Source organism: Grampus griseus (genome assembly GCF_964374135.1).
Source record: "Grampus griseus genome assembly, chromosome: 8".
In the NCBI taxonomy this organism is placed as follows: Eukaryota; Metazoa; Chordata; class Mammalia; order Artiodactyla; family Delphinidae; genus Grampus; species Grampus griseus.
Window position 1 is genome coordinate 20,914,265 of NC_139002.1, and position 12,823 is coordinate 20,927,087.

The window sequence follows — 12,823 nt, forward strand, 5'->3', positions numbered from 1 at the left end:
AAAAAACAACTTCCTAATAGTCTGAAATGCTGTGATCTAGCCAGAAGTCAGATGTCTCTAAACTTAGAGCCAATTTTTATGGCTGTGTAGCAGACGTTGTTGGCTGCCTAAGTAACCTATTTACCACCTTCAGTCTTGCCAACAGCACCCCAGATTGGTTTAGGTATCCACCATATTCTTTCTCCCAAGCTCCAGCCAGAGTTGGTCTAAATCAATCACGGAAATTCCCTTCCTTCTGTAGGGATTAGTCTTGAAAGGGCTACAACCCAATTATGATCAATGAGACAGGAAGGAAATTCGCTATAGATGCTTCTTGAAAAGCTTTTTACCTTTAAAAAGACTTGCCAAAAAAGAGACAGGGAGGGAGGGAAGAGGGAGAGGGAGAGAGACAGCGAGAAAGAGAGAGACAGAGACAGAGAGAGAGATTGATTTTTTTTCTTCCTCTGCATGTTGGAGCATGAGAATGTGATACTCAGATTGCTGTAGGCATCTGGAAATCACGAGGGAGCATCCATGATATACTGATGATGGCTGAGCAAGAAGATGGTAAGACTCCGAGACCTTGATGGGTCATTGAACTGCTTAACTGGTCACCTTTAGAGCTTCCTTACTTCACAATGTCTTATTACATCTCGTTTTTGTTTAATCTTTTTTGATGAGGGTTTTATGTTACTGGTATGCAAAAACACCTTAACTGATTGAGGCTGAATTAAGTAGTGTAAAAAACTGAAGAATGCCCTGGAAACCATGTGTCAGCTTTAATCATTTTAGTAAATTACCAGATTTCTCAAGCAGACATAATCTTAATGATTTGATCTTAAATGAATCACACTTTGTCTATTAGAGTATGATATTTATGTTTTTGACAAATTTGTTCAGAATGTGCAGGGTCACCTTTTTTGTTTATTATTACCATCCCCAAGTTAGACTAGTTTTTTGTTGTTATTCTTTTCCAGATCACATGCTTTGCTATAGCTATTTGTTCACTGCTATTAGTATAGGACTTTTCTAGTCTAGCATATTTGAGGGATTTTTCTTTAGCTTTATAGCTAGCTCTTCCATAATTCTACTTCATTCCCTATGTCTGAATTATGCCAGAAGTTTGTTGAGGCAATTTTAATTAGCATTTATTGTTTTTTTAATATGAGCTAACATTTATTAAGCACTTACTATTAGGTATGCACTGTGCTAAGAAGCGCTTTACCTTTTTTAAACTATCTTTTTTTAAAGAAGAAATCTGGGAAATGTGTGTAGAGTACATACATATAATTTCAATAAGATGTAACATTTAGAAACCAAATGGATGTTTTGCCTAATGGTTTGGGAATGATACATATTTTCATGCTTAGAAAAATCCTATTCTATTTAATACCTCACATTTTATTTGAATATTGCACTGGATTTGATCTTTGCTTTGAAGATTTACAATGACTATTTTTTTGATGTATATATATTTTAATTAATTTATTTCTTTTTATTTTTTTGACTGCATTGGGTCTTCATTGCTGTGCATGGGCTTTCTCTAGTTGTGGCGAACGGGGGCTACTCTTCGTTGCGGTGCACGGACTTCTCATTGCAGTGGCTTCTCTTGCTGCGGAGCATGGGCTCTAGGCGCGTGGGCTTCAGCAGTTGTGGCTCGTGGGCTCTAGAGCACGGGCTCAGTAACTGTGGCGCATGGGCTTAGCTGCTCCGCAGCATGTGGGATCTTCCCGGACCAGGGCTCGAACCTGTGTCCCCTGCATTGGCCGGCGGATTCTTAACCACTGCGCCACCAGGGAAGTCCCTTACAATGACTATTCATTCAAGAATTATTTGAGTGCCTACCATGTGCTGGCTACAAAAATAAGACATGCTTTCTGGCCCTAACACAATTAAAAATTGAGCAGAAGAACAGGCAAGTAAAAAGACGTAGATTTCAAGTTTCTACGATGTCCACTCAAAATGTCTGTTATGGGGACCCTTAAGAGGATTACCTACTCTGGACATAGAAGGAATCCTGGAGATGGTTACCCCTGACCAAATTTTTTAACAGCTTTATTGAGATATCATTCATTACTATATTATTTACCCATTGAAAGTGTACAATTTAATGGTTTTATTTATATTCACAGAGTTGTACATCCATCACCAAAGTCAATTTTAGGACATTTCATTAGCCAAGATGCTAACTTATGCCCATTAGTTATCACCCTCCAATGCCCACCCCTCAGCCCTAGGCAACCTCTAGTCTACATTCTGTCTCTATGTATTTGCCTATTTTGGACATTTCATATAAGTGGAATCATACAGTACGTGGCCCTATGTGACTAGCTTCTTTCACATAGCAGAATGTTTTAAAGTATCCGCCATATGGTTGCATGTATCAGTACTTCACTCCTTTCTATTGCCAAATAATATTTCTTTACATGGATCTACTGCCTTTTATTTACCCATTCATCAATTGATGGACATTTGAGTTACTTCCACTTTTTGTCTATTATGAATAATGCTGCTATGAACATTCATGTACTAGTTTTTGTGTGGACATGTTTTCATTTCTCTTGAGTATATATCTAGGAGTGGAATTGCTGGATTATATGGTAACTTTCCGTCTAGCCTTTTGAGGTACTGTCTGACTATTTTCCAAGGCAGCTACCCATTTTTAAAAATTAATTTATTTTATTTTTATTTATTTTTGGCTGTGTTGGGTCTTTGTTGCCGTGCACGGGCCTTCTCTAGTTGTGGCCAGCGGGGGCCACTCTTCATTGCAGTGCCCAGACTTCACTGCAGTGGCTTCTCTTGTTGAGGAGCACGGGCTCTAGGTGTGCGGGCTTCAGTAGTTGTGGCTCGCAGGCTCTAGAGTGCAAGCTCAGCAGCTGTGGTGCACGGGCTCAGCTGCTCCGCAGCATGTGGGATCTTCTCGGACCAGGGCTCGAACCCATGTCCCTTGCATTGGCAGGCAGATTCTTAACCACTGCGCCACCAGGGAAGCCCAGCTGCCCATTTAAAATTCTCACCAGCAGTGTATGAGGGTTCCAACCTCTCAATATCTTCACCAACAGTTATAATTATTTATCTTTTTGGTTATAGACATCCTAGTGGGTGTCTGACTGAATTCTTAATGGTTTATACGACTTAGCAAGGTTAAGAGGGAAGAAAATGCATCTAGAAGGCGGAACAGCATGAAGTGCCCAGGCAGGTATTGATATTTATGTTTGGTTGGAGCACTAGATATATGAGAGGGAATGTGGGAGATGAGGAATAAGAGTCAGAAAGTAGAGAAAACTCTGCTAAGGAGTTTGAAATTTATTTTGAAGGCTATAAAAGCCAGTGAAAGATTTTAACCAAGAGAGTAGCATGATCCACTCTGCATTTTTAGACTTAATCTGGGAGCAATATAGTGATTGATAAATACAGACCAAAATGGAAAATAGAGACATCAACCAAAAGGGTAAGAGCGAGAAATAATGGGAAAGTGGAATATGGCAAAGGCGATAGAGATGTAACAAAGAGGGACATAATCAAGACATAATGTGGAGATAGAATTTCTAGGGCTTGGTATCTGTTTTAATGGGAAGGATGAGAAAGGGGGATTCAAAATAATTCCTTGCTTTCTGTTTTTGACAACTGTGTGAATTTATTATGCAATATGTAATATTAAAAATAAGAAAGAGTGGTTAAGACACATAAAAGAAAACTATGGAATTCACCAAGATATGAAATATATATGATGGACAAATTTGAGACTGAAGATTATGAACTCAGTTGTAGGTATCAGGAAATTACCTCAACCATATATGAAAAACCCACAGCTAACATCATACTCAGTGGTGAAGATTGAAAGCCTTTCCTCTAAGACTAGGATCAAGACAGGGATGTCCACTTTTACCACTTCTATTCAATATATTATTGCAAGTTCTAGCCAGAGCAATTAGGCAAGAAAAAGAAAAGCATCCAAGTTGGAAAGAAACAAGTAAAACTATTTCTATTTATAAAAGACATGATCTTACATATAGAAAACCCTAAAGATTTTGCCAAAAATATAAATTAGAACTAATAAACAAGCTCAGCAACATTGCAGGATATAAAACCAACAAACACACAAAAATTAGTTGCATTTCTAAACATAACAATGAATAATCCAAAAAGGAAATTAAGAAAACAATTCCATTTACAATAGCATCAGGAAGAATAAAATATTCGAGGAATAGTCGAGGAATAACCTCGACTAAGGAGGCAAAAAACTTGTACACTAAAAACTATAAGACATTGCTAAAATAAATTAAAGAAGACATAAATGGAAAGACATCTATGTGCATGGATTGGAAAACTTAATATTGTTAAGATATCAATACTAGCTAAAGTGATCTACAGATTCAAAGCAATTCTTATCAAAATTCCAATAATGTTTTTTGCAGAGATAGAAAATTCCACCCTAAAATTCGCATGGAATCTCAAAGGGGCCTGAATTAGCCAAAACCGTCTTGAAAAAGAGGAAAAAATTTGGAAGATTCACACTTCCTGATTTCAGAACTTATTACAAAAGTACAATAATCAAAAAACATATACAATAATCAAAAAAGTGTGGTACTGGCATAAAGGCAGACATAGACCAAGGAATAGAATAGAGAGCCCAGAAATAATCTCTTGCATATATAGTCAAATGATTATTGACAAAGGCACCAAGACCATTCAATGCGGAAAGGACAGTCTTTTCCCATGGTGCTGGGAAAACTGGATATCCACATGCAAAAGAATGAAATTAGACCCTTACCTTATATAATATACAAAAATTAACTCAAAAAGGATCAAACACCTAATCATAAGAGCTAAAAGAAGAAAACATAGAGACAAAGCTTCACAACATTGATTTTAGCAATGATTATTGGATATGACACCAAAAGTTTAGGCAATAAAAGAAAAAATAGATAAATTGGACTTCATCAAAACTGAAAACTTTTGTGCATCAAAGGACACTATCAAGAGAGTGAAAGGACAACCTACAGAATGAGAGAAAATATTTGCAAATCATAGAGTATCTGATTAGGGATTAGTATCCAGAATATATAAAGATATATAAAGAACATGTACAACTCAACAACAAAAAAGCAAACAGCGCAATTCAAAAAGGAGCAAAGGACTTGAATATACATTTCTCCAAAGACAACATACAAATAACTGATAAGCACATGAAAAGATGCTCAAGATCACTAGCCATTAGGAAAATACAAATCAAAACCACAGCGGGATACCATTTTACACCCACTAAGATGGCTATTATAAAATGAAAACAAACAAACAAAACACCAGAAAATAAGTGTTGGTAAAGATGTGGAGAAATTGGAACCCTTGTGCATTACTGGTAGGAATGTAAAAAAGTGCAGCCACTATGGAAAACTGGCATTTCCAAACTGTTAAACAGAATTACCATATGATCCGGCAATTCCACTTCTGGGTATATACCCAAAAGAATTGAAAGCAGGGATTCAAACAAATATTTGTGCACCAATGTTCAGAGCAGCATTATTCACACTAGCCAAAAGGTGAAAACAACCCAAGTGTCTATTAACAAATGAATAGAGAAGCAAAATGTGGTATTATACATACAATGGAGTATGACTTAGTCTTAAAAAGGATACATGCTGTAACATGGATGAACCTTGAAAAGATGCTGAGCGAAATAAGCTAGAGACAAAAAGAAAAATATTGTATTATTCCACTCATATGAGGTACTTATAATAGGCAAATTCATGGAGACAGAAAATAGAGGTTACCATGGACAAGAGAAGAGGGGAATGAGGAATTATTGCTTAATTGGTACAGAGAATCAGTTTGTGATGATGAAAAAGTTCTGGAAACGGATAGTGGTGATGGTTGCACAACATTATGAATGTATTTAATGCTACTGAATTGTATACTTAAAAACAGTTAAGAGTTTCCCTGGTGGCGCAGTGGTTGAGAGTCCACCTGCCGATGCAGGGGACACAGGTTCGTGCCCCAGTCCGGGAAGATCCCACATGCTGTGGAGCAGCTGGGCCCGTGAGCCACGGCCACTGAGCCTGCGCATCCGGAGCCTGTGCTCCGCAACGGGAGAGGCCACAGCGGTGAGAGTCCTGAGTAACGCAAAAAAAACCCGAAAACAAAACAAAACAAAGTTAAAACATTTTTTAAAATTTATTTTTAATTTATTTTTGGCTGCATTGAGTCTTCATTGCTGCAGGTGGGCTTTCTCTAGTTGCAGCGAGCTGGGGCTACCCTTCGTTACAGTGCGTGGGCCTCTCATTGCGGTGGCTTCTCTTGCTGTGGAGAACGGGCTCTAGGTGCTCACCTAGAGCTGTACTGGGCCACAGTTGTGGCACACAGCCTCAGCAGTTGTGGCTCATGGGCTTAGTTGCTCCGTGGCATGTGGGATCTTCCTGGGCCAGAGCTTGAACCCGAGTCCCCTGCATTGGCAGGTGGATTCTTAACCACTGCACCACCAGGGGAGTCCCAAAATGGTACATTTTATGTTATGTATATTTTATCACAATAAAAGATATGCTGAATCAGGCTCCTGGACTTTAGACTATACTACAAAGCTACAGTAATCAAGACAGTATGGTACAGGCACAAAAACAGAAATATAGTTCAATGGAACAGGAGAGAAAGCCCAGAGATAAACCCATGCACATATGGTCACCTTATCTTTGATAAAGGAGGCAAGAATATACAATGGAGTAAAGACAGCCTCTTCAATAAGTGGTGCTGGGAAAACTGGACAGCTACATGTAAAAGAATGAAATTAAAACACTCCCTAACACCATACACAAAAATAAACTCAAAATGGATTAAAGACCTAAATGTAAGGCCAGGCACTATAAAACTCTTAGAGGAAGACATACGCAGAACACTCTCTGACATACATCACAGCAAGATCCTTTTTGACCCACCTCCTAGAGAAATGGAAATTAAAAAAAAAAAGGGACCTAACGAAACTTAAAAGCTTTTGCACAGCAAAGGAAACCATAAACAACACGAAAAGACAACCCTAAGAATGGGAGAAAATATTTGCAAATGAAGCAACTGACAAAGGATTGATCTCCAAAATTTACAAGCAGCTCATGCAGCTCAATATCAAAAAAAAAAACAACCCAATCCAAAAATGGGTAGAAGACCTAAATAGACATTTCTCCAATGAAGATATACAGATTGCCAACAAACACATGAAAGGATGCTCGACATCACTAATCATTAGAGCAATGCAAATCAAAACTACAATGAGGTATCACCTCACACCAGTCAGAATGGCCATCATCAAAAAATCTAGAAACAATAAATGCTGGAGAGGGTGTGGAGAAAAGGGAACCCTCTCGCACTATTGGTGGGAATGTAAATTGATATAGCCACTATGGAGAACAGTATGGAGGTTCCTTAAAAAACTACAAATAGAACTACCATATGACCCAGCAATCCCACTACTGGGCATATACCCTGAGAAAATCATAATTCAAAAAGAGTCACGTACCAAAATGTTCATTGCAGCTCTATTTACAATAGCCCAGAGATGGAAACAAGCTAAGTGTCCATCATCGGATGAATGGATAAAGAAGATGTGGCATATATATACAATGGAATATTACTCAGCCATAAAAAGAAACGAAATTGAGCTATTTGTAATGAGGTGGATAGACTTAGAGTCTGTCATACAGAGTGAAGTAAGTCAGAAAGATAGAGACAAATACCATATGCTAACACATATATATGGAATTTAAGAAAAAAAATGTCATGAAGAGCCTAGGGGTAAGACAGGAATAAAGACCCAGACCTACTAGAGAATGGACTTGAGGATATGGGGAGGGGGAAGGGTAAGCTGTGACAAAGCGAGAGAGAGGCATGGACATATATACCCTACCAAACGTAAGGTAGATAGCTAGTGGGAAGCAGCCGCATAGCACAGGGAGATCAGCTCGGTGCTTTGTGACCGCCTGGAGGGGTGGGATAGGGAGGGTGGGAGGGAGGGAGACGCAAGCGGGAAGAGATATGGGAACATATGTATATATATAACTGATTCATTTTGTTGTGAAGCTGAAACTAACATACCATTGTAAAGCAATTATACTCCAATAAAGATGTTAAAATGAAAAAATAATGGCTTTGAAGAGCAGTGAAGAAAGTATGGTCTTTTTAATAACTAATATGGGGACAACTGGATAGCCATACAGAAAAAAAATAAAACTTTGTCAGTACCTAACATCATATATAACATAATTCCATATTTATACCCGTAACATAAAATAATGAAGGTTTGGAAGGTAATATATGGGAGATATCTCTCAAATATTATATTGTTATCTTAAACAGGAGAGCAAAAAAATTGGAAAATACTGATGTTTAGCCATGTTAAGACTATTGTCTCCCAGTGTTCACCAACCCTAAACTATTCACAACATTTTCTCAATCGCTGCCAGTTCCCCACAATGCAAGACCCATCTTAAAGCAGCTGAGTCATCCCAAATTCCTAAAAATACCCTACCCTAACATCACCCTTTTCAATCATTATCAAGACTGTGTCAAGTTGAGGTTCTTCCTTGCCAAAGGCTTAATAAATAACTCCGTTTTGTTTGATCAAGTTTTCTTAGGTGACTTTTGTGGGGGAGTAAAGTCCTTATCTTTTTTAGATATAAACTGAACTATTTATAGATGAAATGATATAATTTCTGAGAAAAATTTTTTCTGAGAAAAATTTAAAAATAGAGAAAGTAGATAGGGATAGATAAGATTGGTTATAACCATTGTTGAAGGTGGGTAATGGTACATGGGAGTTCTTTATACCATTCTGTCTACTTTTGTATGTTTTAAATCTTCTATAATAATAAACAGTTATTTTTCTTTTTCTAGTCCTTAAGAGGGGATATATTCATTAAGGTCACAGTAAATGTAAACTATCTGACCATGACTACCAGGCTCACATCTAGAAAGCATCTAGCCAAATGTATCCTAAGTCATGATGGATTCTGCAGTTCCGCCCCTGATGGAAGGCAGGGAAAAGCAGAGTGGCTGTAGATTTGAGAGAAATAATTCTTTTTAATGCCTTCCTACAACACCCGTAATGTAGACCTAAGAGTAGAAATAATTAACTTAAATTTGACATTTAAATTTTGGTTTAAAAAAAAGGAATAGAGAATATTTTTTTGTGCTTTATTTATTCAGAGAGTAAGATTGTGCTACAGTCAGCTAAATTCTTAGTTGTTCTTAGAATGTGCTCCTTCCTACACTCTACACTGGAAAAATGAACCTTATTCTTTCTTAGCATCATGGACTCTGAAATTGGCAGTTATTAGGATTCCACACACACACAGAGTGATGCTCAATGTGAGGCTCTGAATAGCTACTCATGTAAGTTGACTTTTCTGTGCATTTGTATGGAGGAGGAACCAGCTCAGGTTGATGTCCTGGGAACCAGTGAGGCTCTCGCTTAAACCCTGAGGGAAGAGAAAAGAGGAGTCTTAGTAACCAATCTCATTCTTATTTCTGAGGGAATAGACAGTGAGGGAATAGACAGTGAATCATGTCAAAATTGAGAAAACAGAGAAATCATTCACTCATTCATTCATTTATTCACTCATTCAATTTACTTTTATTTGTGTTCCTTCTATGTTCCAAGCATTTAGTTAGGTCCTGAGAATATAAGAATTAAAAAGAATAGTCTAGGGCTTCCCTGGTGGCGCAGTGGTTGAGAGTCCACCTGCCGATGCAGGGGACACGGGTTCGTGCCCCGGTCCGGGAAGATCCCACATGCCGCGGAGCAGCTAGGCCTGTGAACCATGGCCGCTGAGCCTGTGCTCCGCAACGGGACAGGCCACAACAGTGAGAGGCCCGTGTATTGAAAAAAAAAAAAAAAAAAAAAAGATAGTCCACCTACTATGGGTTGAAAGTGGTATTTTTTTGTTGTAGCTTGTATCATATGTCGTTTCAAAATAGTGTCCAAACTGCAAAGAAAAAGTAGTAGATTAAAAATACAGAGTCTATAACCAATACTGGGAAATACAGGATACAATGACATGAATTCTAACAGGCTGTGTCATATTTTAGATTGACTATAAGTCTATATGTCATTAGCCTATATCCTACTAATGTTCACATCCTTTGTTGGTTTGTTTGTTTAGGAGATTTAAGGGAAAGATGCAGATAAACAACAAGTCTAGGTAGGCAGGGACCAGGGAAGAAGCTACCCTGAGTCAGAAGACATTATATATATATATATTTCTGTAGATTGATGAAGTCCAAAGAGAAGCAAGAGAAAAAGCATGCTACCCATCCTTTCATTACCTTACAATAATATAATGGTCAACTTGATAGTAAAGTGGGATAGGCATTCCAGCTGAGGACTGTTGCCCTTTCCCAACCACTCAATGAACAGAAGTCTGAGAGATCTCAGCATTGGAAGTTATCAGATTCCTGACTCTCAAATGGTCATTGGTATTTCCTTTTCTAACAGAAGGAAACAAAGAAGAGAAAGTTCGATTACCTGGGAAGGCAAGGGTTTGGGCTGCACGATATGCTTTAGGTCATATCTCTCCTGGTTCCAGTTGCCCATGAGGGTACGGTTTGAATAGGCATCTTCATTAGTGGTACATCTCCATCCATACTGGAAAAACTTGGACATATCATTCCAATCTGTCCACACTTCAGCATGGCCATCTGCATTAACGAGGCTGCCACAGTGTGGGTTTGTAAGGAATGAGATGAGGAACTCTCTCTGGGAAAAGGCAGGAATAGAAAAGCTTGTTGCACAAACCAGAGAGGAGAAAAGGCCTCCCTTTCCCTTCCTTCGCCAAGCATAACATAACACCTTCTAAGAATCTAGGCTTTCCTCCCAGTTTAATTGTTGTGGTTCAGTTTCTTTCTCTCCAAGTTCATGAATCCTTTGACCTGCCCTCTCAATCAGCAGTAGTAGGTGACTATATAGATTAAATGTCCCCCCCCCGTAAAAGACAGGAGAACTTCAGTACCCCCAATACTATATGGAGAACTAGAAAATGTTCTGGTAATTTTGAGATGTAGGAATTTAAGGACTAAGAGTATTGCTATCGTCAAAGGGAACAGGAAGAAATGAGAGTTGGATAACTAGATAATACAATAAATGATCAATAAATGACAGTTTCCTTCCCTCTGGGCCCAGATCAAATGTCACTTCTCAGGATGTGCCATTCCCTTTTCATGATGCCTTCCCTCAAGTTAACTTCTCTTTCACTTGTCTCACACAGAACTTTATGTTCACATCTTTATATATTTATAAATTTATACCATATGTTAGAGTTCTTCAAGGAAGTGTGGAATCTCCTACACTGATCCCTTGAGGACAGGATCTGTGTCTTTTTCATTACCGTATCCTCTCCTTCTGTTTACCCTCCTAATCAATAGTACTTGGCACATACCAGATGACCAATGTCTGAATTTCAATTTTTTGTAAGTAATCAGAAGCCTAACCATGTTTACTTTTGGTTAAAAGATGAGTCTGGTCCCTTGGTTTAGGAGCAAGACAATACCTCCCCTGAAGCTGAGTAATTTGAAGTTGAGGAGCTTGTGTTGTCTGAAGATTTTATAGTAGAGTGACAGAAAACCTTACTCTGCCGTTCCATGTTCTTTAAAGGAAGAGATGTTACCAAACCTGGCCCTCCCAGTTCTCCAAGCACAGAAAGAATATAGATCACCCAGATCACCAGATGGCCATGATTTGGGAGTCACCACCCACCCACTTTTCCACAGGTAGAGACAAAGCCAACACTGTAGGTTTAAAGGTAACTGCTCTCACACCATGTGCCTTTGTGAAGAAAGATGCACACACTGATGTCAACAAACAGCATGATGACTAAAGAGTACCTGGTCCTACAAAGCCCAACAGACCAAGTACTCAGACTGCAAACCAAGATGACACCGTCCCTGGGGCTGTAAGGACAGACATCACCACCCACTCAGTTGTCCAAGTCTGAAACCTGGGGCTTATCCTAGACTCTGATTTCTCTTTCAACTCCCTACATCCATTCTCAGTCACTAGGTCTTGTTGATTTTTGAATCAGTCCACTACCCTCCATCTCCACTGCCAAGTTCCAGTTCAGATCACTATCAGCCTTAGTTTCCATTACTGCAGTAGCCTTCTCTCTGACCTCCTTGCCATCCGCCTTTTTCTCCTCCTATCATTTCTCCATAAGAAAGCAGAATTTTTGAAAATGAAAATCTAATTGTGTCATCTTCCTATTTAAAATCTTTCACTGGCTGGCCACTGTTTTCAGAGCAAGGTTCAAGGTTGTTAAAATGTCTATATGACCTGGTCCCTGCTTAACTTTTCCGTCTCATCTGTTACCCACTCTCCCTCAAAGTACATTTCAGCCAAACTCAGCTGTTGTGTTTTTCCATCATGCTTGTGCATGTATTGTTCCTTCTGCCTCTTCACTCCTCTTGACTCAGGTAAGGTGTACTTTCCTCCCTTTAGCTTTCAACCCAGGTGCACTTCATCCAGGGAATCTTTCCACTTCACCCCCAAACTTGGTAAGGTTCCCCTCTGTGTGCTCCCACAGCACCCTGAATTACTCCATTCATAGCACTGCATCCCACTAAATCAGAATTGCCTCTTTTGCTGTGCATCCTCCACCAGACTACAAGCTTGGTGAAATCACAGGCCACATCTTGTTCCTCCATATATCTAACTGCTCTCACAGGCCCGGCACATAACAGACACTCAACATTTCTTGAATGAATAAAAGGTAGGAAATAGAAGCACCTGGAGAAATTCCGAACAGCAGTAACAATGGGTTGCAGTCATTTCGGATGAGATGAAGGCTGTTAGAAAATCCTCTGTGTCAGG

The 12,823-nt window shown here is 39.0% G+C and overlaps 1 protein-coding gene across 1 annotated transcript; it reads right to left on the reverse strand.

Moving 5' to 3' along the window:
• Positions 1 to 9,197: 9,197 nt before the first annotated feature.
• Positions 9,198 to 12,781, reverse strand: CFAP68 (cilia and flagella associated protein 68; the record flags this gene model as incomplete). Its single annotated transcript, XM_082659192.1, has 4 exons — positions 9,198 to 9,440; positions 9,881 to 9,947; positions 10,487 to 10,717; positions 12,740 to 12,781. The coding sequence occupies 4 exons, from the start codon at positions 12,779 to 12,781 to the stop codon at positions 9,271 to 9,273; spliced, it is 510 nt and encodes a 169-aa protein (XP_082515318.1). The 3' UTR covers positions 9,198 to 9,270.
• Between the last annotated feature and the right edge of the window lie 42 nt (positions 12,782 to 12,823).